Source organism: Durotheca rogersii (assembly GCF_024521655.1).
Source record: "Durotheca rogersii strain YMJ 92031201 chromosome Unknown GGS23scaffold_2, whole genome shotgun sequence".
In the NCBI taxonomy this organism is placed as follows: domain Eukaryota; kingdom Fungi; phylum Ascomycota; class Sordariomycetes; order Xylariales; family Xylariaceae; genus Durotheca; species Durotheca rogersii.
In genome coordinates, this window is record NW_026251233.1 from 608,634 (window position 1) to 631,254 (window position 22,621).

At 56.9% G+C, this 22,621-nt stretch overlaps 6 protein-coding genes across 6 annotated transcripts; 4 read left to right on the forward strand and 2 right to left on the reverse strand.

The window, feature by feature from the left end:
- The first annotated feature begins 2,362 nt into the window (after positions 1 to 2,362).
- Positions 2,363 to 3,333, forward strand: GGS23DRAFT_167676 (uncharacterized protein). The gene has a single exon (XM_051511519.1). It carries the CDS (start codon positions 2,555 to 2,557, stop codon positions 3,047 to 3,049), a length of 495 nt encoding a protein of 164 aa, XP_051375957.1. The 5' UTR covers positions 2,363 to 2,554; the 3' UTR covers positions 3,050 to 3,333.
- A 356-nt stretch (positions 3,334 to 3,689) lies between these two features.
- GGS23DRAFT_547510 (uncharacterized protein) lies at positions 3,690 to 5,258 on the reverse strand. Its single transcript, XM_051515092.1, has 3 exons — positions 4,779 to 5,258; positions 4,638 to 4,707; positions 3,690 to 4,575 (listed from the first exon to the last, which is right to left on the reverse strand). Exons 1-3 carry the CDS (start codon positions 4,896 to 4,898, stop codon positions 4,268 to 4,270), a joined length of 498 nt encoding a protein of 165 aa, XP_051375958.1. The 5' UTR covers positions 4,899 to 5,258; the 3' UTR covers positions 3,690 to 4,267.
- A 186-nt stretch (positions 5,259 to 5,444) lies between these two features.
- On the forward strand, positions 5,445 to 6,568 carry GGS23DRAFT_547513 (uncharacterized protein). The gene has a single exon (XM_051515093.1). It carries the CDS (start codon positions 6,072 to 6,074, stop codon positions 6,291 to 6,293), a length of 222 nt encoding a protein of 73 aa, XP_051375959.1. The 5' UTR covers positions 5,445 to 6,071; the 3' UTR covers positions 6,294 to 6,568.
- A 3,636-nt stretch (positions 6,569 to 10,204) lies between these two features.
- GGS23DRAFT_592583 (uncharacterized protein) lies at positions 10,205 to 10,841 on the forward strand (the record flags this gene model as incomplete). The annotated part of the gene is made up of 2 exons (XM_051517895.1): positions 10,205 to 10,458; positions 10,532 to 10,841. The coding sequence occupies 2 exons, from the start codon at positions 10,205 to 10,207 to the stop codon at positions 10,839 to 10,841; spliced, it is 564 nt and encodes a 187-aa protein (XP_051375960.1).
- A 3,704-nt stretch (positions 10,842 to 14,545) lies between these two features.
- Positions 14,546 to 18,573, reverse strand: GGS23DRAFT_167864 (putative GARP complex component). The gene is made up of 2 exons (XM_051511520.1): positions 15,236 to 18,573; positions 14,546 to 15,153 (listed from the first exon to the last, which is right to left on the reverse strand). The coding sequence occupies exons 1-2, from the start codon at positions 18,385 to 18,387 to the stop codon at positions 14,886 to 14,888; spliced, it is 3,420 nt and encodes a 1,139-aa protein (XP_051375961.1). The 5' UTR covers positions 18,388 to 18,573; the 3' UTR covers positions 14,546 to 14,885.
- Positions 18,574 to 19,108: 535 nt separating this feature from the next.
- GGS23DRAFT_547522 (MCM-domain-containing protein) lies at positions 19,109 to 21,896 on the forward strand. The gene is made up of 4 exons (XM_051515094.1): positions 19,109 to 19,589; positions 19,662 to 19,788; positions 19,850 to 21,258; positions 21,351 to 21,896. The coding sequence occupies exons 1-4, from the start codon at positions 19,453 to 19,455 to the stop codon at positions 21,862 to 21,864; spliced, it is 2,187 nt and encodes a 728-aa protein (XP_051375962.1). The 5' UTR covers positions 19,109 to 19,452; the 3' UTR covers positions 21,865 to 21,896.
- The last annotated feature ends 725 nt before the right edge of the window (positions 21,897 to 22,621 follow it).

Genomic DNA, 22,621 nt, shown 5'->3' on the forward strand with positions numbered 1-22,621 from the left:
CGACGAGTATATCTGGTGATGGTGCGTCCCTTACTGGACTTACGGGCGAGGCGTCCACGAGCAACGTTTCTGGGAGGGAGTTCATAGCTAGCCTCTTAGAGTCCGGGTAGGGTCGAGATGACGTCTTGCCGTTCTCCACGGTTCCAAATCAAGAAAAGATCCTCGAACAACTCAGAGAGAAAAAAAAGAAACGAACAGCTCCGGCAGTAACGTAGTATGTTACAATAACGGCAGCGCTACTCTGACGGAGGGGCAGAGAGGGGAAGGGGGGACGAGAGAAGGAAGCTTACGCTGCGCACGCTGTGTAAGCACAACCCATCCTCTTAGATGGAGTTTTCCGTCCTACCCCTTTTTGGCCACGATGTTGGACCCAAGGCGCACCGGCGGCGCGTAACGTGCCGTGCGCATGTAGGCATGTTCTGAGTCCTCGTGTCGGCTCCTCGATCTAGGGATTGGTAGCTGCACATGCTTCCTCGGCCCGGCCTGCCATATTGGTAAGATCCTGGGGGAGAGCTAGGCGACCGCCAGCGGTTCTCGGACTCCACGCGCGGATCGGATCGGTCGAGGTCTGTAGACGTCGACGCCAGTTGGGTGACGATCCCTCGAACCCTCCCCCCACTCCTGGTCTTATGGCTTACCCGGGTCTCACGTGCGAGTGGTCCGTCATACCTACGTACATCGAGGCCGACGGCGATGGTGTCGCTGTGGGTTAATACCACCAACCGGACGCTGCTGCTACGACGGTGGTAACGTGAAGATCACGATCGCGAATCCGTTACGAGATCCCCTTTTTGTTCTCATTTTTCTTCTTTCCTCTTTGTGGCAGCTTCTAGTGTCTCTGAAAGTAGCATCCCGTGCTAGACGCCATCATACCGGGGTTGCAGCCGTAACCCATGGAGGAACGCTCGTGCGACGATAACCTAACGACTTACACATGTTCCTAGGCAGGATGTGCGCGCGTAAAGGGAAATGGGGATTTAGTGCCGATCAGGCCAACCCGTCAGCAGTAAGCCGCGGGAGTCATCAGAGTTCTCGCCGTAGAGAGATTCCTCTTCCTCCTTCGGCCCGGTGTCCAATCGCTGACTTTTACCCTGGCCCGAGTCCGGGGGATGCTCTAACGCTCTTTTCTCCTCCTCGACGTCTCCAGCTTCGCTCAAGCGCGAGAGGGAAGAGAAAAGAGGAGAGGGATTGTAAGCTCCCCCCTCTACCTCCCCCGGCTGGAATCTCACTCGAGGAACGCCCAACCACATCAACAAAGTTTTTATTCTCCCCTCTTTCCCTTAAGTGAAGTAGTGCGGGAATAAGTGAGCGAGTGAGAAGAGCGGTGATAGCGATGACGCCGTGGGATCTTCTGCCCCGCGTCGTCGTCTCGCCTGGTGCTTCCGTCCCCCCGGTCCTGCTCCCCTTCGCAAGCTACCCTACCCTGACACGACGACGGCCAAGTCGCCCCCGGTGGCATCGCAGCCAGCTTAGCCTTCACGATATTCCCAGTCGCCAAGCGACTGGTCTAGCACCCATGCAAGCTGGGCCGACGGCGCCGTGCGTCTGCCCAGCGGCAGGGCGGCAACGCAAATACGAGCTGGACGACGCCTTGGCGGCCACGCGCCGCCGAATCATCGTCGTACGCCTGTCGCGCGAACTGCCGTCGCATGCCTAATCCGTCACGTCCTCCATCCCCATCCAGCCCGGCCCCTCTGATAGGCATGGCGACGTGTAGGTAGGTAGGCACAGAGAGACGATGCACGTTTGTGGCGTGGCCCGGTACACAGCATCGTGCTGCATACCGACCTTGCATCCGTGACAGATGCGCAGATACACGCATAACGGTGACCGGAATATGGAGGGTACATGCCTCTTACCGGTACCGGCGGTGGTGCGCAAAGGAGCCGGGGGGTTGGTAGACCAACCAACCAACCGCCGGCGCTCCAAGAGGGAGGAAAAGGTAGAGACAGACAAGACAGACACACACACACGCACACACACAGAGAGAGAGAGAGGGAGAGAGAGACAGGGAGAGGGAGAGGGAGGAAAAAAAGAAGCGGGGGTTTCTTTTAAGAGGGGAGGAACTGGGGAGTCGGCACGGGTAGGGGAGTCTGTCTATGTGCCTGGTTGTCAAGTTGTCGGGGAGAGGAGATAGAGGCAGATTGACGAAGACGTAAACGCCACAGATCTTGACGCAGAATACCTTTTTGCGCACATCCACGCATACACGAGTAATGTCATGTATTCAACTATGTCCCCTTGCACTCGCACACGGATACCGATGCCTCCAGTGCCTTATCCGTCCAGTGTCTGCGAGTAGGGAGTTCCGTTATCCACAGACTTACTACGCGAAGATAAAAAATAAAAAAAAGAAATCGGCGGATTTTGTATTCTCTGTAAGAAACACACTTATAGAAACTTGGCGTACGTAGCCAATGCTACCTCTCGTCCCTATTGATAGGACGAACCTATGCAGCCCGGTATACACCTCGCCCAACTAACCAAACCAATATGCGTATGTAGCTAGGCAAGTATTAAGTCGGAGACAAGACGTTTCTTCTGCGGCTTGCTGATGCAGATTACCCGCACGCTTCGCCCTATCTCGACTCCTCGAGGTGTCTGCCTCCATCTTTTTCTCTCTCCAATTTTTGGTTTTCTGCTCCATCGCTATCGCTTACCTACCGCCTCCTCCATTCCCCATTCCCCATTCCCATTCTTCTTACCCCCGGAGAGAATACCCGCCAGGGCGAGGCGGAGGAAAAAAAAACCCCCCAAAGAACCCTTTCTCCAAAAAGTTGCCGAACAATCCACCGTATTACCCTCCCCCCATCTCTGTCCGTCCGCTGTCCGGCTAAGTCCCTCCACCACCGCGCGCCGCCTCTCTCGCCGTGCGTATACGTACCTCTACCTGCCTGCCCACGCGACTACCTGTCCTCGGCTCGCCTACCCGCGAGTCAGGTTGCCGTGCTGGCGGAGCCTGGGGGGAGGGGGAGGGGCTCTAGATACCTACGGCACATCTTGTCCTGTGTCTGTAGGATATGTGTGTGTGTGTGTGTGTGTGCCCTAGACGTACCTACCTACCTCATAGACCTCTCCACCATTACCCACCGACGTAGAACAGCCAGCCCCCCCTTTCCACTCCCCGGGCTCGGCTCGACTCGCTGTCCCCGCTGCGTGCATGCATATATATATTGCATCTGTACGCGGGCTCGCAAGTACCTAGGCAGGTATACGCGTGCGCACGTACCTCCCTCCCTGTATTCGGTACGTACGTCCAACGTACTCGGAGCGACGCCGCCCTCTTGCTGGGTAGACGGTGGCGCGCGCGAGAGATAAGGAGTGGGACCTGCTTTAGAAGAGAGGGGGAGGGGGGAGGGGATGTGTTCACTCGAACTGCCACGGCCGCGGCGGGCCCGAGGGCTAGGTATGCTGCCGCCGGCATGGCGTGTGCTACGTACCCGCCGATCCGCCTAGTCGTGTCCGTATGTGGGAGCGAGGGGGGGGAGAAGGGGAAAATAAGAGAGGCGAAAGAGAGGCAGGCTCGAGCATTGCGAGGTAGTGGGATGGTGTGTTCGACTTGAAGAGGTGGTATACAGATAGAGATAGGTAGGTAGGCAAGGTGTAAGTGGCTTAGTCGCTCCCTCGAGTGATAAGTCGAAACAGTAGTTATAGTATCCTTTTTCTTGTCACAATTGCGGTCCTCCGAGTTCAGTAGTTATTTACTGTTTATTTTGGTATTTCCGTGTAGGTTTGTCTGGGCATTATATATATCCCTAAGGGAGTGTGTGTATCTTCTTCAGCCGTAACGGCATAGTATTAACTACTACTATGTACTCTGTGAGAGCGCGCATGCATAGATGCGCACCACACCTCATATATAGGTATATATCGCAGTTAGATGGATCCCCAATTCCTTCTCTTCACCCGCCTCCTCCCACCATGTGAGCCTCAACTCCCCTTCAGAACTCCGTTTCCTCCCGTAGAAGCCCACATAACCTCGTCAATCGTCGTAACGTATAATTAAGGCACCAAGTGTCCCGTAGGGTTTCCTTGGCCGTCAAGGAGGGTATAGAACATTGTCCGCAAAAGTACACTCGCCCCCGCTCCGTCCGACTCTCAAGCTTGCTGAACCTTCAGAGAGACAGTTTCTCTGAAAAGCCCCTCTCTGTCGAAGACGAACAGGTTGGTAGTCGAATGCCACCTGGGATATTATAAAAGTAGAAATAAGAAAAAGGGGGGGTATCTGCAAAACCGAATAGCGTCACGACTTCTCGCGATACTAGAATTACAGAGCAAGAGCAGCCAGGCCCACGGCGATGAGGGCACCGACGGGCCCCATCCTTTCGGCAGCTGCGGTGGCGATCGTAGTCGGACTGCTCGTTGGCGGGGGCGGTGTCCTGGTCCCGGAGGTGAGCGTCGTCGTCGGCGGCGGCGGCGGCGGCTGCGTGTAAGTAGAGTTCAGGACCGAGGACTTAGAGATGGATCCCGTCGGGTACCAAGTGGGCTTGGTGTACGACTTAGTGATCGGGGGTGGCTTGGTGTACGACTTGGTGATCGGGGGCGGCTTGGTGTAAGTGACGGTGCAAGGGCAGTCTAAAGCATGGTTAGCCTCAGGCTGAACCTCATATGAATAGCAAGGTTAGACCAAGACTTACTGGTGACCGTGATGGTGGTTTCCGAGGTAGCAGTATAGGTCACATTGTGGTGAGAGAAGGTAGTCGGGGACTAGAAATCAAGTCAGTCGTGCTACAGCTCAGGATATGAGTTGGTAGTGAGTTGAGGTTGTATACACATACCGGGCAGTAGGTGGTATAGTCGGTGGTGAAGACGGTAGTCCAAGCAGTATGCTCGCCCGTAGTGGCCTCGACGGCAGCAAATAAGCCAACGGCGGCAGCAAGGATATGCGTTACTCTCATTTTGGTTGGTGATAGCGAGGGTTGCTAGCGATTGTGGTGGTATTAGGTTTTAGCAACGCGGTTGATCAAGCGACTGGGTGAGTTGCAAAACGATGGTGATGTCGGCCGAGACTCGACAGGATATTATGTATGTACTTAGTAGCGATCGCGATATATCTGTACGATACAGGATAGTGTGAGGGCAAAGGTCAACCGGAACTACAGGGTGAAGAGCCACCTATTTATTTTCTTGCCTCGAGACGAGACGAGAGGGCTTGTATGCACATGGCAACCCGATGGTGAGCAATGGGCGTAGCCTGATAGAGCCGGGCCAGGCCGCACATGCAGGCTTACTACCTTACCGAGGATTGGAAGTTCTTTAGACGATGCCATGCACGTTAATGGCAACGGGTGCGCATATCGACCGACGCCCGTCCGGGGTTGGCAAGCCCACTCACAAAGGCGGCCACACGACCTATGGCTATCTTTGGCCGGAGATATCGTGTGGTCGAGCCAGGTGATCAGTAGTTTTATAGCCTAAGACGATATAGCACTTTTTTAGACATGGCACTCTTTTAGTCATGGTGGTCAGGACGGAAAACGAACACCATTTGCCAACCTCGTAACAAGCCCCGGCGGAAGACGAGAGAGATACTATTCGAAAATAGCTGTTACGGGTGACAAGCTGATGGCAGAGGCTGGGGTCTCTTCATCCAACCTCGCCCAACCTGTAGGTACCGGCCTCTACGGATGGGCAGTGAGCTACGTTGCATCTTGATTAGGTGCTCGTCTATCGACTAGAGTGAAGGCGTTCTCTCTCGCAGTCACATAGGTGAGATTCTTTAGAGTGGTGTTCGGAGGTAATACGAAGTAACCGTCTCCTGGTCAATGAGGTTACCCGAGAGCGGCCGGGGGGGAGGATGGAAATTCTAGCGAAGAGAAAATCCGTATCTTGGGCAAATCGCCCTTCGGAGCCGCCCATGATGGGGTGATAGATAAGGTACCAGGGCATTCGGAGGGGTTGGGGACACCAGGCTGGGGGTCTGATAGGCCTCGTCCAGCCTCCCCCTGGCTCACCAGTCGACGATGCAGATGCTGGCCTGAGCTCATTGGGCAACGTGATATTGATCGACTGTCGATTTCGGACAAGCGGGCTTGGCTGGGCTGGTGGGGAGAGAGACCAGTTCGTTGGTGATGAGGGCCCTAGACCAGATCCAGCACAGCGATGCCACCCTGTTACCGAAAGGACCGAGAGAAAAGCTCGTGTTGCTATTGTTACTAGCTCCGCCCGTCGTCGCCTCGTCTGGCCGGCCGCCCAGGCCTCGAGAGACGTCCACGTTTCCCCCCCCCGTCGCTGGGGCCTTCCCTCGCGCGCCGTCACGTCGACAGCGGTACGTCAGAGGGTGCTATTCTTGACTCCCGTATTTTGCGACGCACTCCGCACGTCTGTACTCATAGATGGGGTGGGTAGGCGAGATCGGGCCTGGTCTGGGATTCTGCCAGGAACGCGTGAAATGCCAGCTGACCAAATCGATACGGGGCACGGAGTTTCGTAGCTTCGTAACTTTGAGAGCAGCCGGTGCAATAGCTCCGTAGCGGCAAACAAAGCATCAGAGCGTATAAGCTATTTTAAAGCGCATCGCTTAGGATGGCGCAGGCGATCTCGAGAGGTTGGTTCTGCATTGACGACAGAGGTGGATGGTTAGATCTGGAAGCCAATAGAGACGCATGGAAGAAGAGGCTGGTGGGCCAAAAGAGGGCGATATGCATGAAAGAGAGTCTCTGCATAAATGGATCGCCAATGGCCATCGCCTTACGGGTCCCTACACCTCAGATCTATGCATCTATGCATCCTTGGTATGCATATACTCCCCCTAATGCGCTTAAGGCGGGTGGTATTATGAGTAGAGGTAGGTAGGTAGAATCACACATCACGATAAGGGACAGGTGGAAAGCAAATGTCTCTGGCTTTTCTCCCCACCCTCCCCTCTTCCCACACCCCTTCCAGCACGCACTCAACTCAACCTCCGTATGTCCCTCTGTCTTCTCATCATATCCCCGAATCCATCCTCACTCGCCTCCACCCATCCTGGCCGACCGACGGGAAGAAGCTGAAGTGTTCTGCTTTGACGCCTTCAGTGGCGCTACGTGGTAAACGAAGACCAAGCTGCAATGATTCAACCACCCATCGACACGGCAGGGCCGGTAGCCCCCAGGTGCTGACGCGAGGGGGATCTCCGAATGGAAGGTATACCGTGACAACGATGGCGAGCCATGGGAACGGAGGGCTTGCGCGGCCTGTCTATTTCCGCCAGACGAATGACGAGAGAGCGGCTTCGCTGACCTCTAGCTGAACTATCGCCAGTCGGGAATACCGTCAACATTCTCGCTATGCCTTCGGCCCCCCTCGCCCTTCTATGTGCCTTACCCGCTTCCCACCTCTCGTCCGTCCACGTCTATTTGGGCGTACCTGACGAGCAATGCGCCAAGATACGGGCTACGAATCTTTGGCTCTCCCAATCTTCCCAGTACGCGTGGGATAGGTTAGGTAGCTAGTGCTATGCATGCTATCCCTTGTCTGCTGCTGGCCAAGCGCCCTCCCTCTCGGGTCCGCCAAGTCGGTACCGTCCCACACGGCATATGCCGAGCTTCCTAATCGCTCTGCACCTGAAGGGAGGCGGACCTGCTCTTCCCCTCGCGGTGAGCCGGCCAACACCGTGCACTCCTACGAGAGACTGCCGACGTCAAAGCCCGCCTTCTTCTCCCCGGTTCCCATGTAAGATTTTCTTTTTCCCTGCCGAAGAAGAAGGCTCACCGCCGTAGATACCGACGATGAGTGGTTGAGAGTGCCGAGTTGAGGTGGCTGGCCGCTGTGACGACCATCTGCATAGGTTGTGCTTGGCCAGGGAGGAAATGTGGGCACATTGCGACGTCTCGTCTCGCCGCATCTACTACGGCTCAGTGCTATATTCGCAGGTCTGGGCATCGCGACACATCTTGTGGTGGCAAACGCAAACTAGGGGCGCCATGCCGACTCCACCCCCATGTGCCGGCGTGTGATGGCGTGAAGGCACCAAGACTCTCTAGTGCCCGGCGATCCGCACTCACGGGCTAAGATCACCCTCTCCCCACATCAACTCCCATTTCCGAGTTTACACGTCGTCGAGTCCGGCTTCGGTCGACCGACTCCATCCCTCATGGACACTACCTAGCTTAGGTGCGAATTAGTTTTTATCCGATCCGCATGGCCTTCGGTGTTGGTTTCCCTTAATCGACGGATTCTCCAGCCTAAGAATTGCCGACTTATTGTCCCGTTATGTCTGCCTCGCCGCTTCGGGTTCTAGACCGCGTCCTTTGTTTCTCTTACTACAGCTAATGCCATCTCGATCTTCCTATCTCCGCTGGGAGGTCGGCACGGAACTCCAACATTGTATCGTCTCGTATCTCTGCGAAATGGGACAGGACCATGCGTCTAGCATATGGCCGCAGATAGGCCCGCATCTTACGGCGTAACCACTACTTTTCGGGCTAAAATCACCCCAACAATTTACACCGAAGTTTCTCGAATCCCCACCATCGCTGCCGTGCGAATCTGTAGTGCTTGCTCTCAAGCCTATCCACGTTATTGTGTGTAAAGTTCCGTCCGGAGGCGCAAGGGGACGCGGCACCAGTCTCCCAACAATCACCCATCGCTCACAATGCCTCTCAGCATGGCCATTTGGTCAAAAAGATCCCTCGCGTGCCTAACAATGAGATGCAATATACCGACGACGTAGCGTGCAACGCGCTGCCATCTGGCTCCACGTGTTGGGTGCTTTCCGGCGCAATAGAGGACAAAGGAGGCTCTTCTGACGACGATGCCCGACGACGCGTCTCTAGTTAGCGGCCTGGTCCCGCAGACCTAATGCATGCTTAGGTACGGCGGCATATCTCCTTGCCGGCGGTCGAGACCGGCGTTGTCTTTGTCGGGCGAAGCCCCCCTAACATGATAGAACCGAGGAGCACCTCTTAGAGCATGCCACATGGAAGAGCTGTCAGGTACCAGGAACGGGATCCGAAAGCCAACCAATCGGATCCGAACTCGCACGATTCATGCTAGGTGATATGCAGGTGCAAGAAAAAAAATCCCCTTCCCGCTCTCTCTTTGTGTGTGCCACCCCTCCCTCTCGGCCTTTGTACATCTCTCACCGTCTGCCCTGGCGGCGCTCAACACGCCCGGCCTCGTCAGATTGGTCGAGCTAGCAAGGTCTTACTGTTGACCGGCGGGGAGGGGCAAAGGAGAGAGGAGTCTTGCGGCGGCTTGCGTCTTACTCCCGCGCCCCCTTCCCGTTATCCGTCAGCCCTAAGGTTGGGTCTGCTAGCTCCGCGGCCCGGCAAGCGCTACGGATCAGGGCGGCGCGCGTTTCAATCAACTGCCGCCTCCCGCCAGTACATTCTAGAACTTCTCATCGCTCTCGGCGGATAGACTAAAGAAACGGGCGACGTGATGGTTCGATCGTCTAGCTGTTCCCCGGCATTTGACCCGAGGTTCTACTAAGCGTCCGGTTCGGAAGCAATGTCCAGTTCGGAAGCAACCCCTAGTTCGAGGCTTGCGGTCGATCTGATGTTGTCAAGCCAGCCGGATCTAGGATGTAGGCCGAGTTTAGGAATAGGCTATTTCTGTCATAGCTGGCCAATTAATGGCCTGGACCATGCCTGTACCACCCTGATACACTCACGGCCCTAGATGAAGTGGAAGGAATCCTGTACCTGGATGGGATCGGTGTAGGGCCGTCGACCGCGTCCCTACTCCGGATTTGTACGTTTCTTGCGAATTTCCCTACCATGCAATGGTACTACCGCCAGTGTACCCGAGAAGTTTCTGCTATCGTTGGGCCGTTTGATGGACTGGGGGCCACAATGGGGAAGGTCAGCACGCGGCCGCTAATGGTAAGTGAAGTCGCCTTTGTCCTCCCGTCTATAAAAGGGCTCGACTCACCCTGCAAAGATATCGAGACTTTGTAGACACACTCTTCTGTTGCACCAACGAGCTTTTGGTTCTTCACACTTTCTTTGCTCTTCGTAGCTATCGTTCCTTCATTTCAAGGCTTCTCAGCCATACACTCCTTATCACAGCCCTACTACATAGTTAGCTGCTGTACACAATCCTTCCAGTTCAGGTCCAGAAGACACGACGATCCCTCACTACGTTTAGTTTTCCGCAAAGAAACGCCTCCTTACCAACGTTTCAAAAGTTCACAACGAATTCGGTGGATTCTTTTTAGAAACCTGCATTTCGACTTCCCTTCCTATCCAAGCAGAAATCCGAGAACGACCAATAAGACAAAATGCCTTCCTTCACCCAAGTTGCTGCCTTCGTTGCCGCCGCTGTCTCGTTGGTCAGCGCGAACTCCATGACCTTCATCAACCAGGACGGGACGACTCGACGCATTGTCTTCACCCCGGACTACGGACATGCTGCCATTGACTCCATCACGCTCCCTGGAAACGCACAGGCTAGGGCAGAGTTCCCGACTGGGTGGATTGGTAACGCCTACTCCGTTAGCGAAGGAAAGGAGGATGTCCCTGGCATGCTTGCTGAGTAAGTCTCATGATGCGATGAAAGAGGGAGGTCCTCAACGTGACGAATCGCGTATGCTGACAGAAGGAACCAGGGTTGCATACCAGGGCTGGGATGGCCTGACTTACTTTGACGTCTCGGCCATCGTCAACGCTGCTGACCACGACGGTGTCAAGCAAATGTTCCCGGCCAGCCAGCTGTCCGTCGAGCCCAAGACGGTGTTCTCGGGCTGCCTCGTCTTCCCTTGCGGCACGGCGTACTACCTGCCCGACGACATTCAGACGGTGACGACCCCGGAGACGGACATCATCGTCACGCTAGGCAGCTCCCCTAACGACGTCGTTGCCCGCGAGGAACCCAGGATGGTGCCCCGTCACTACGTCCTCGGCAACCTGTCGGCCTAGTTGGTCGCTTTTCCTTTCTCGAACGGCGTGAGGAGGGCCGCTGTGGGGATGTATCGCGCTGAGCGCCGAGCATACGATGTTACGACGCTGCTGCGGTTACGGTGTTTTCTTCGAGATACCCGGTCCCACCCAAACTTCGCTTCTGTTCCCCACGGCTCATGGCAAGCCCAGGTTCTCGGGCAACGTTCACGGCCTCGACGGCCGCGCTGGAAAACTTGTTACCCTTGACGGGTGTGAACTTCTACGAGGATAGAATCCCGGGTTTCGCTTTGGAAGTAAAAGAGAGGGAAAAACAAACCAAAATAAAAACTTTCCGCCCCTATTCTTGACACTCGCTGGCTTACAATCGTTACAAGATCTGCTTCATGTATATACATTTGGTAACATGGGTTTCTGTGTGGGCTGCTTTGGAGACTTCAGAGAGAACAAAATAACAAGATACCCCTCAAAAAGAGGGACGGAAGGCAATAGAAGAATATTTCGAAATTTTACACCTAGACGAGCAAGCCTGCGAAACAAGTGACCCTTGCTCATAGAGTTAGTTGGCCCCCATATTGTGAAGCGACAAGGTATTTTTTTTCTCGTCTTTGATCGGGTCTCATCCTCAGCTATATTTAGCCACATCCTTGGCATGCCGAACACGCGACGACCCCTTGAAAGAGCGGGACGGACAAGAACAGAACAAACGGATCGGTCCGGCGACATCCCCCCGATCGAGACTAGGTCATTTCGACGGCCACAGGCCGGGTGCAACGCAGTGCCAACTGCGTTGCGCGACGTGGCCAAGCTAAGGGAGGTAACGGTCCCCCCCTCCCAACAAAGTGTTCTACCAAGTCCCTGAAAGGCGCTGTGGGTGGCCCAAGCCGGTAGCGGTATAGCAGGCAACCCACCTGTAGCCTACACTGTAGGTTAGGGGACACCCACATAAAGTACGAGCCTACCTCTAGGCACCTTACCTACCTCCTTAGGTACTTACCTACACAGCTAGGTACCTAACCTATAGGCCGAGCAGGGGATAGTTATACTCTCATGCTGGCCGTATGAGTAGGATGCACCTTTCTGCAAAACCGGGTATACCTAACATATGATATGGTCCGAGGCACACAACGCCGCCGGGCTAATAATAATAACAATGATCACGATCATGATCATATACCTATGTAACGGCAACAGTCGCAGCCAACCAGCAATTAGAATCGCAACGACTACCTACTTGATCCGTCTCGTAAGCAGCCATGTTTCCCATTCCCATCTCGCCGCGACCCCTTGCTTACCCCCTTACCCCCCTGCGCGCTACCCTCACATCCCACCTACCTAGGAGGTAGGTAGTGTGAGGTTACTGTGCGTAACGACGCAGGCGGACCAGCACCGCCGCCCTTCCCCTCTGCGAGCGGAACGCGCGCGCGCGCGTTCTCGCCTCGACCTACTCGTGCGTGGTGGGCGCCCGACCTACACCGCCCGTGCTGCGCGTGCGGACGCCGCCTCCGCCACCGCCACGACCACTAGCAGCGGCCGGCGCGAGGAGGCGTCGGCGGGGGGGCGCAGGTGGCCGCGCGGAATTCGCCCGTCCGACGTCTCTTGGCGCAAGCCACGGCGTGATTCCGATAGATAGGTAGATAGAGGGGATCGGGCGGACCGGCTTAGGTAGTGCTTGGCTGGCTGGCTGGCTGGCTGGCTGGCGGCGGCGGCGGCGGTGGAACGATGGGCCCAGTTCTTCCCTTGACCGCTCTCTCGGCGCCGAGCTGCTAGGTTACTGCTCGCCCAGCGCGCGATCGCGTCTTGCGTGGCGGCGGCCTCTGGGATCGGTCCGCCACGCGCGTGCGCCGCTGCGCCTGTAGGCGAGTGAACAATCTCGCCTTACTCCCATCTAATCCCACACTACCGGCCGACCCGTCGCCAACCTCCGGCGGGGTTCTTACTTGCATACTTGCCTGCGGGTTTCCTGCGGCTGTCTGCCGTGTCTCGGCGAATACAAGTACCTAGGTAGATGTATCCGCATATCGCATATGCAGAGGTGCGCGTCAACACCTGGTAGAGGTACCTATCTAATACTACAGTCTATCGGGTCGTCGGGGCCGCCCAGCTCGCTCCTAATTAACATGTACGTCGCCCGCCCCCGGCTGGGCATTTAATCGCCGAGATGTCACCCGCCAGCCTCGACTGGGGCTGCGACGACAGCAACGCGCCCCCGTCTCACCCGCTCCGGCAGTCGGACGAGTAGACGTGGCCAGGTGCTGGGGGCTTTACCGCTCCCCTTCCTCTCCTTCTGTCCTTTGCCCCAGATCAGTAGGTTACTTAACGAAGGATAGGTTCGATTCCTAACAGCGCTACTTGGTAGTCCGGCTCTCACGGATACCTACTTAAGCACCCTATGCTTATATGCAGACGGATCGACGCGCGGACAGATTGCCGGGCGGATCGAAGGGGGCGCGTCGTAAGCTGCGCGAGACAACGTCGTGTACCGGTGCTCGAGGACTCGCGGCGGCCTGGTTGGCTCGGCCCTTTGTCTGCCCCCCGCCCCCTTTTTGTACGTCCCGAAAATTAAATGTGCGCGTCACTTATCTGATAACTCACGCGTGGTCGTCGTCGGAGCCGAGTAAAGCGAGATGGGAATCCCGGAGCGAGAAGGCGGCTCAAGCAGGTAAGCAGGGGGGGTAGGCTAGCTATGTGTGCGATGCGTTTCCGCCGCGACAGCATGAGGCCCACGACAGTGAGGTTGCTCACGCCGGAAGCGAAGGCCAGCTTCAGCCCCGCTTCTGGCATTCTAAGTATGGCATGTATACCACCTATCCTCGCCATCTCGACCCCGATCCTTTGAAATCTACCATATGAGCCCTCGAGTAGCCCGAGGACGACGCGCATACTCCTCCACCATAGCTATACCCCTACCTGCCTGCCCCTCCCCCTCGGTCTACACCCACAACCCGCCCCCCTCTCCCGCCACGCCAGACAATAAGCTGGCCAGATATACCTCACTCGGTCCCTACCTCCAAAGAGTGCCCGCAGCCACGCGTCGGAGCGCGCGAGTCGGGGAGTAAAAGCGAGCCACGCGGGCCGGCTCGTGGCCGCTGCTGCCACTTTGCACTCTCTTTGTGTCATCCCCCTTTGTCTCCACCCCTCCTCTGCCTCTCTACCCGGCACTCCGGGTCTTTGTCTTCGCCGCTACCCCCCACTCCAGCCGGACAAGCGCGACACGGGCCAGAGACGGGGATCGAGCAGACAAAGCAGCCTTCGTGCCCCTCTTCCGTCCTTTTTCCGGGGCCCGGCCCGAGCTGCCCCCCCCCGATCCGATACGATCTAGGCCTACCTAGGTCGGGCCCAGGACGCGGGGGGGAGAGGGGGGGGGGGGCAAGGGAGGACCGCATAGCTCCCCGATAGGCAAGATCTTCATGTAGACGCAGGACACCCCGATCGGCCGCACCTCGTGTCCTTGGCGCCGTCGCACGCAACGCAGATATGTACGTATCTATGTAGACATGCCCGCCCCTGTTGCGGCAGCCGTAAGTCCGGCTCCTCGGGTCCAAGGCCCTGGCTCGTACAAGCGGCCCGGGCTGAAGCCGCTGGTAGCGCTGCTCGATGGCCTCGGGGATGCGCGCGGGGAGCAAGCGTTGCCGGGGATAGACCGAGAGAGAGGGTTTCCGGGTCGTGACCTCGTCAGGGACTTTTTTTTTTCATACTGACCGCGGTGCCGTGGTGCTCCTCCCGTTCGAGGGGCGGGGGCGCGGGACTCTGGACGCAAAGGCGATCGATCATATAACTACGTCTGGGAACGTAGGGCTGGAGCGGTATATACCTACGTGCATACATTACATACGTGCGCACCTCACCAGAGGATGATAACAGGGCCCGCGCCGCCTGAGGCGCCGCAACGGAAGGCTGCCTTATTCCTCGCGCTATGTGAGACAAGAGGGAAAAAATATTTCGTTTTCTCCCTGTGTAGAACTGCCAATTCCTTCTAATGGTAGACGAACGCCTTTTCTGATGCTGGACCGGGTGTGCGAGTGACCGTACGAGCGACTCACAATTAGAACGCTTCATCTCGCCTTACTTGCTCTCCTCCGCCTCCGCCTCCTTGGACTCGTTAGATGTGCGTTCCGGTTTGCCCTCTTCCTTCGCTTCGATGTCGTCGCTTTTCTCGGTCTTCTCCACCTCTGGGTCGGTGGTGACGGCGGCCGTGGCGATGCCGCTGCTCTCCGGCGCCGTCTGCTCGGGCTTCTTTAACTTCACGATGCCGATTAGGTGATCGTAGGTGTCGCCGAAGCCGTCTATTTTACCCAGCCGGTTATTGAGATAGTCGATATCGGCTCTCATCCTGTTTTGGGTTTCGAGTTAGCCAGACGAGCTGTGCGGTGGTGAGGCGCGACGATCTCACGATCGTGCGCCCTTCTACGTACCGGTTGATTGACGTCTCCGTCCTCGACTCCAGCCCCTGCAACGTCTTCCCGAGATGGGCCTTGTAGCTCTCGAACACGGGGGTCATGATCAGCCGGACGGTGCCCTCCGGTAGATGCTTCGTGAGCACCCTATGCAGCGTGACCGTCTCCTTGACGAGCGTTTCCATGTACGGGTTCGCGGTTTCCTCCGTTTTCACGTCCCAGTTGATAGCTTTCATGCTCTTAGCATGCGCGGCGGCGCGTCCGCTCATGATCTCGACTAATTTGTCGTATATGCTGTTCTGGTGCTCTTGGAACAGGCGCCTGACCTTGCCGAATTCGTTCATGAGGTTAGCGACGTTGGCATTGTTGACATGGGGACCGGAGCCTGCATGCCGGCGGACGAATTCGCGGACGTGGAGGATGAGTGTTGAGATGAATGCTAGCGCTTGTGAGGCGAGGGCGAGATGTCTGGTCGTGATGTTCTTGAGACCCGCCGAACGAGTAGCACCGGCGCCGAGGATGAGCTGCGTGCACCGAGAATTGAAGAGCTGTAGATACGAAATCAGGGATGTGGATATGTCGGAAGCCATAGAGGGGATTCCCGAGATGAGATGTAAAAAGTGAGACATCCCTTCGAGGCAGAGGATCGCCGAATTTGGCAGGATAAACGTCTCCAAATCTATAACCGCGCTTCGCGGCTTTTCCTTCGCTGCAGCATTCGACTCGGATCTAGGTCGCCCGCTGGAAGCTCCTTTGTCAGTCTCCGATTCTTCGAACGGTATGTAGATCTTGCTGTCCTCTAGCCAGGCAGCATTGTCCTTCGTACTGCATTCCAGCACGCGGTTGAGTAGCACAGTATCGTATTCGGTGAAATCCTTAGCGGCCCATTGATCGGATTCCATCCCCTGGGCTAACTTCTGCTTCTCCGCGTCGCCGTGCGATTGGATAAACTCCTTGATCTGGGAGTTGACGATACTTTTCAAGGCTGTCCCGCTCCGGCCGGAAATGGCTTCGCACTCGTTGGTGAAGTAGAGGTTAAGTGTGAAATACCGCAGGAACCACGCCAGGGGTAGGTGGGTACTCTGGTCGTTCCGGACACGGAGTACCTTCACGATTTTATCCTGTGAGATATCCACTGCCTGGCCAAGGAGATTTGCCATATCCATCGTCATATGGATGTCTTCCTGTAGATCGCGGTTTGCGTTGTTTAGGGGTGGCGACTTGAGAGGAGGCGGTGATTTTAGGCCTGCCTCGATAGACGGCTGTTGCCCCATCGAACTGACGACGTCAAATAGCACCTTGACTTGGGTACCTAGTCTTCGCAGCGTCTCCGTGACGCTGATATAGATCTTGACGAAAAGGGCCTCCGCATCCCGCTCGTCTAGTGCTCGAAGGTTTCGAGCTAGAATAGACGACTTCTCCTGTGGTGTCAGGCGTTTCGAACCCAGCGTAGATGCGGACATGATGGATTCACTGTCGTCGTCGTTAGAAGTGGGTAGGGGTCGCTTGATGAGATTTCGAATTTCGCGCAGAACCATCTCTCGATAAGACGCTATGGCAATAGAGACATGCTTAGAGCTGTGCAGCCCGTCGAATATAGGCACGAGCTGGGAGCGAAGATCTTCTGTATCGGCCAGGTATGACGGATACGCCGACGACTCCCTGCTGTGGGGTCCAGCTCCACGGGACCGCATTGCCGAGCTGCTCCACCGTAGGAGGACTTCCTGCGTGGGGACAGTATCGACGTAGTGCCTCAAATCCCCGATCAGCACGTCGATGAATTTCGTCTCGAACGCCTTTCCGATGCGGAACCGCAAGGCGGAGATGTCGCCGTTGACGCCTTGAAGGGCAACGGCGTCTCTGAGATCGCGCAACTGAGGCGCATGCTGCCCCTGCTCCTGCGCCTGCCCCTTGCCGGGTCTTGTCAGCTTCGTTATTCGTGTTCCGGCGATAAGCTTCTCCAAGGAATCGATGTTCGTTAATGCTTTTTCGGCTTCTCCCTCGTCTACCAATGCTTCGCAAGCAGCGACTGACTCGACAATCTCTCTTAGCTGCTTCACGGTGTCGTTCAACTGGCGAAGATTTTCGCGCCGCCGCTGTTTTTGGATGATATCTAGTCCCGTAGTCGCAATCTCCCGATCAAGGGTCTGCAGTTCGCGCCTTAACGTCCTGATTCTCTCGACGGAGTCGGCTGCCTCAGAGTGTAGTTCTCTCAGTGATCCCAGGGTCGTGAAGAACGTGGTGGAAGCCGTCGAGATGGAAGAGATCAGATGCATCTCGATAGTGTCCATATACCAGGACAGTTTCTCCTGCAATATGGCATTCGTAGCCAGAGCTTTGCGCGGGGCCGGAGCACTCCCGTTAGCGGCATTCTTCTCGTCCACAGAACCGGGAGGAGGTCGGACAACCTCGGACCGCTCGCTGACCACATCAAAGGTGCGGGGATTCTCGAGATGGAAATCCTCATCAAAGTAGACATTGGGAATGGTGGATAACGGAGGCGGGCCTTGATTTGCGGACTTTCGGCCGAGACCGGAGCTCGATCTCCTGCGGGTAGGGCGGACCAAGGGAGGTGAATCGATGGGTGACAGGGACCTCGTCGACGGCGCAGACACCTTGCGCGAGCTCGACGGACGGCTACTGGGTTTCAGGTGCCCGTCGTCGAAAACGCTCGAAAACTCGTCCATTCTGGTGCGCCCAAATACGTGCTCGCTGCCATCATCATCGCTCTCTTTGACACGTCTCAGTTGTTCATACAATGCTCCAACTTGGGTCAGATAAGGTTTGAACTCGGCGGCGTCTATATGGGGTATGTTGGTAAGGGTGACGGGTGGTATATCTCTTGCCGTCGGCGGCTTGTGAGTACTAGATGCGGGGGCAGAGGTGTGCGGTAGCAGTCCCGTGCGGACTATCGGCGGCTGGAGCAGGGTCGAGATGGCATTTTGGCCGGTCTCGAGGACGGTCTGAGACCAAGTACTGGACGTCTCGAGGTGGCTGCCGATAGAGTGGAGGGAGTGGATGGAGTGGATGGAGCTCGCTGTCGAGCCTCGTCGTGGGGCCGGGTGGGAGGTAACAGAGGGCTGCCGATGGTGGGGGAAGTCGGGTCGGGAGCTGGGCGACAGGGGCGGCAAGCTGTCGACAGACTTGCGAGCCTGGGGGTTGGAGAACATGGCGAGAGAAGCCGGAGGGCTACCGAGGAATCATAGCTATGCTGAAGCCAACTAGTTGAGTGTAGCGAGACGCCGATAGGGGCATACACACGGGGCGATGGGCGTGGTGAGGGGGTAAAGCTGCGGATTCAGCGGCTTAGGTGGATTAGGTAGCTTAGACGGCTAAGACGGCTAAGACGGCAAAAGTCGCAGACCCTACCGATAGGGTGGTAGGGCGGACGGGGAGGGCAAAAGGAAGAAACAGGATAACGAGAGAGAAGATTCGGGTTTGTAGGTCTATAGCTCTACAACGCGAGAAGGCCGAGTAGACAGGTGGTTGGCTGGCTCTCTGGACGTGGTAGGCAATGCGCAGGCCAGCCTCGGAAAGCTTGTGTTACGCGTAAGCCGATGGAGATTCAGTATCACGACGGTTTGGGCTCCGTGGAGGGGGTCTCGTTCTACCTAGTATAGGTGGTCTTGGTGGTTTTGGTAGCAGAGGCGGTAGTTGGTGATAAGTAGCAGCGGTGATTAGCATCACACCGGGTTACCTCAGCCAGAGAAATGTATGGGTACATAAGGGGTACCTAGAATGGTAGGAGTGGACGTCGATCAGGTCCCAGCAACCGGCGCGCCTGGGAGGGCAGGGTACCTTCTGACATGTACCCACTACGTCGTATAAGGTACCGTGTCCCCTATGCTCTTTCAGAGTAGGTCGGTGCGCATTAGATAATCGCAGCCTTAGGTCAGCGGCGGCGCTAGCTCCGAAGCGGACTAGAGGCCTATGCGACCTCTCAACCTCGCAACGCGTCTTCATACCGCGTTTTCAATTAACGCGAAATCCAAAATTCACCAGGAAATGAAATCTCAGCCGTCGACCCCTCGACCCACAACCCACCTGCATACATCGCCGTCCCTTACTAACCTGCCGCCTACCTAGTCGTCGATTAGTCGTCCGCGACACGTAACGCTTTCTCCCACCTACACATACCACAGGCTACTCACTCACCGCACTCGGGCTATGTAAATCGGGCGTACTGGCCCCCTAAACTTCTCCCACAAACAACAGCCCCCCCCCAAGCGTGCAAGATGGATCGCCAATCGGTCTACTCGGTTTCTGTCTTTCAGTCCAACTCGGGGCCTAACGAGGACAGCCGGCTGCAAATACTGGAGCAGCTAATGACCTTCATCCTCCAGTTTAGACACGACAATATCTTCGTGTATAGGTGCGCTAGCTTTCCCTCTCTCTTATCCTCTCCGCCGCCGACTGCCGGTTGCTGACCGATAGTGTGGTGCAGAGACCAATTACGAGAGAACGCGCTGTTAAAGAAGTATTTCTGCGATGTGAATATCACTGACTTGATCAAGTACAACGAGGAGCTTGCGCACCGGCTGGTGACGGAACCCGCCGATATCATTCCCCTGGTATGTTACATAGTGCTACTACTACGTCAAGCCGAACAAACCAGCTAAAGCGGTGCGGCAGTTCGAAACGGCCCTCAAGAAGTGCACACACCGGATTGTCTTCCCCCACGACCCGAAGGCCGCAATTCCCGAACATCAGCTCCTCCTCCACTCCAACGCCGAAGATGTCTCTATCCGCCACCTCGACTCCGAGACCATCGCCCGCCTCGTTAGGGTACCCGGCATCGTCATAGGCGCCTCCGTCATGTCTTCCAAAGCCACCGAGTTACACATCCAATGCCGAAATTGTCTACATGCCCAGACGCTACCCATCCTCGGCGGGTTCACCGGCGTCGCCCTCCCTCGACAGTGCGGCCGCCAGAGGGCCGCGAATGACCCGTCCGAGAAGTGTCCCCTCGATCCGTATTTTGTGATTCACGAGAAGTCTGTCTTTGTGGACCAGCAGATCATAAAACTCCAGGAAGCCCCCGATCAGGTACCCGTCGGAGAGTTGCCGCGACACGTACTGATTTCCGCCGATCGATACCTCACGAACAGGGTGGTTCCGGGATCGAGATGCACCATCATGGGCATCTTCTCGATTTACCAGAACAAGGGCTCCCGGAACTCGTCGACCGGCGGTGCCGTGGCTATTCGAACACCCTACCTCAGAGCGGTAGGCATCCAGACGGATATGGACTCCACGGCGAAGGGGCACTCGGTGTTCTCCGAGGAGGAGGAGCAGGAGTTTATGGAACTCAGCAGGCGGCCTGATCTGTACAACATCATGGCCGACTGCATTGCCCCGTCCATCTACGGGAATCGGGATATCAAGAAAGCCATACTGTGCCTACTTCTCGGAGGCTCGAAAAAGATCCTGCCTGACGGCATGAAGCTCCGAGGCGACATCAACGTGCTCCTCCTCGGCGACCCGGGTACGGCGAAGTCGCAGCTGCTGAAGTTCGTCGAAAAGGCCGCGCCTATTTCCATCTACACGTCGGGCAAGGGCTCGTCCGCGGCCGGTCTGACGGCGTCGGTGCAGCGGGACCACTCAACGCGGGAGTTCTACCTGGAGGGCGGAGCGATGGTGCTGGCGGACGGCGGGGTGGTGTGCATCGACGAGTTCGACAAGATGCGGGACGAGGACCGGGTCGCGATCCACGAGGCGATGGAGCAGCAGACCATCTCGATCGCCAAGGCGGGCATCACCACGATCCTCAACGCGCGCACGTCGGTCCTCGCGGCGGCGAACCCCATCTTCGGCCGCTACGACGACCTCAAGACCCCCGGCGAGAACATCGACTTCCAGACCACCATCCTGTCCCGCTTCGACATGATCTTCATCGTCAAGGACGAGCACACGCGCGAGAAGGACGAGCGCATCGCCAAGCACGTCATGGGCATCCACATGGGCGGCCGCGGCCTCGAGGAGCAGGTCGAGGGCGAGGTCCCCGTCGAGAAGATGCGGCGGTACATCAGCTACTGCAAATCGTAAGACTCTCTATCTCTCTTCTCTACTCCCCATCTCCGCGGAATGACGCATTCGATCGCTAACCCGACCTTTTTTTTTCCCCCACACACAGGCGGTGCGCGCCGCGCCTGTCGCCCGAGGCGGCGGAGAAGCTGTCATCGCACTTCGTGTCGATCCGGAAGCAGGTGCACGCGTCGGAGCTGGAGGCGAACGCGCGGTCGAGCATCCCGATCACGGTGCGGCAGCTGGAGGCGATCGTGCGGATCACGGAGGCGCTGGCGAAGCTGACGCTGTCGGCGGTGGCGACGGAGCAGCACGTGGACGAGGCCATCCGGCTGTTCCTGCGCAGCACCATGGACGCCGTGTCGCAGGGGACGTCGGCCGGGCCCGGCGGCGCCGGCGCCGGCAACCGCGAGCTCGCCGACGAGGTCGCCCGCGTCGACGCCGAGCTGCGCCGCCGCCTCCCCATCGGCTGGAGCACCAGCCTCGCCACCCTCCGCCGCGAGATGGTCGACGGCCGCGGCTTCTCCGAGCTCGCCCTCAACCGCGCCCTCATGATCCTCCAGCGCCGCGACACCATCATGTTCCGCAACCAGGGCACCCAGGTCTACCGGAACGGCGCTTGAGGAGGAGGAGGAGGAGGAGGAGGAGGAGGAGGCAGAGGCAGAGGTGGCGGCGCCGGGTCTGACCCCGGAAGCCGGATTCACGACGTGACGAGGAAACAAGACTGCAGTTTTTTCCCGACCCGTTGGCTCTGCGTGCGTTCGGCTCGGAGTTGGGGTGTTCTGCTTGCGTGCCTACCTATGTATGCTGCGTGCACGCGTGTCGGCCAGGTCGGCCGGCTACCTATCAGAATCGGAGGGGAGGGGAGGGGCGCGAGTAGATAGATAGCCAGGTAGGCGGTACACGATTATGACGATTCGCAGATGAGATATGCATGCGCGAGAGATGTCGACGGAGGAGCGGGCCTTAGTCTCTACACGAACCGCGAGGAGAGCGGGTATATGAAATAAATGAACAATTTAAGGGCCACCGGCAGAAAGAAAGGGGGCATGTCCTGTTTGAACAGACCCGCTCTGTCCTGGCTTCTTAGCTGAGGACACCGCTAAGCGTAAACAGATACTACGAGTTCCTTGGTCACCTAGGGTCTAGAGATGTAGGTCTATCTGTCGTAGGGTGAAAATGAGCGATAAAAACGATAGACGGAAGAGCCGACCAGACCTAGGCAAATTACCGTCTATCAACTTTGGAACAACGGACACAGACACCGGCAGGGTTACACTTCGAAGGTCGAAAGAAAATAGACTCTTTGCATTTCGCTACCTATACGTCAATGTACCTGTACATTGACTCCAACAAGCTGAACTGTTCCTCGCTATATCT

Excerpts from the sequence above, each read along its gene's own strand:
- GGS23DRAFT_167864 (XM_051511520.1), bottom strand. The coding sequence starts at position 18,387 with ATGTTCTCCAACCCCCAGGCTCGCAAGTCTGTCGACAGCTTGCCGCCC. Across the intron at positions 15,154-15,235 it reads ACGGAGACGTCAATCAACCG|GATGAGAGCCGATATCGACT; the intron begins GTACGTAGAAGG and ends AACCCAAAACAG.
- GGS23DRAFT_547510 (XM_051515092.1), bottom strand. The coding sequence starts at position 4,898 with ATGAGAGTAACGCATATCCTTGCTGCCGCCGTTGGCTTATTTGCTGCC. Across the intron at positions 4,708-4,778 it reads ACTATACCACCTACTGCCCG|TCCCCGACTACCTTCTCTCA; the intron begins GTATGTGTATAC and ends CTTGATTTCTAG. Across the intron at positions 4,576-4,637 it reads AACCACCATCACGGTCACCA|ACTGCCCTTGCACCGTCACT; the intron begins GTAAGTCTTGGT and ends ACCATGCTTTAG.
- GGS23DRAFT_547513 (XM_051515093.1), top strand. The coding sequence starts at position 6,072 with ATGAGGGCCCTAGACCAGATCCAGCACAGCGATGCCACCCTGTTACCG.
- GGS23DRAFT_547522 (XM_051515094.1), top strand. The coding sequence starts at position 19,453 with ATGGATCGCCAATCGGTCTACTCGGTTTCTGTCTTTCAGTCCAACTCG. Across the intron at positions 19,789-19,849 it reads CCGCCGATATCATTCCCCTG|TTCGAAACGGCCCTCAAGAA; the intron begins GTATGTTACATA and ends GCGGTGCGGCAG. Across the intron at positions 21,259-21,350 it reads TACATCAGCTACTGCAAATC|GCGGTGCGCGCCGCGCCTGT; the intron begins GTAAGACTCTCT and ends CCCCACACACAG.
- GGS23DRAFT_167676 (XM_051511519.1), top strand. The coding sequence starts at position 2,555 with ATGCAGATTACCCGCACGCTTCGCCCTATCTCGACTCCTCGAGGTGTC.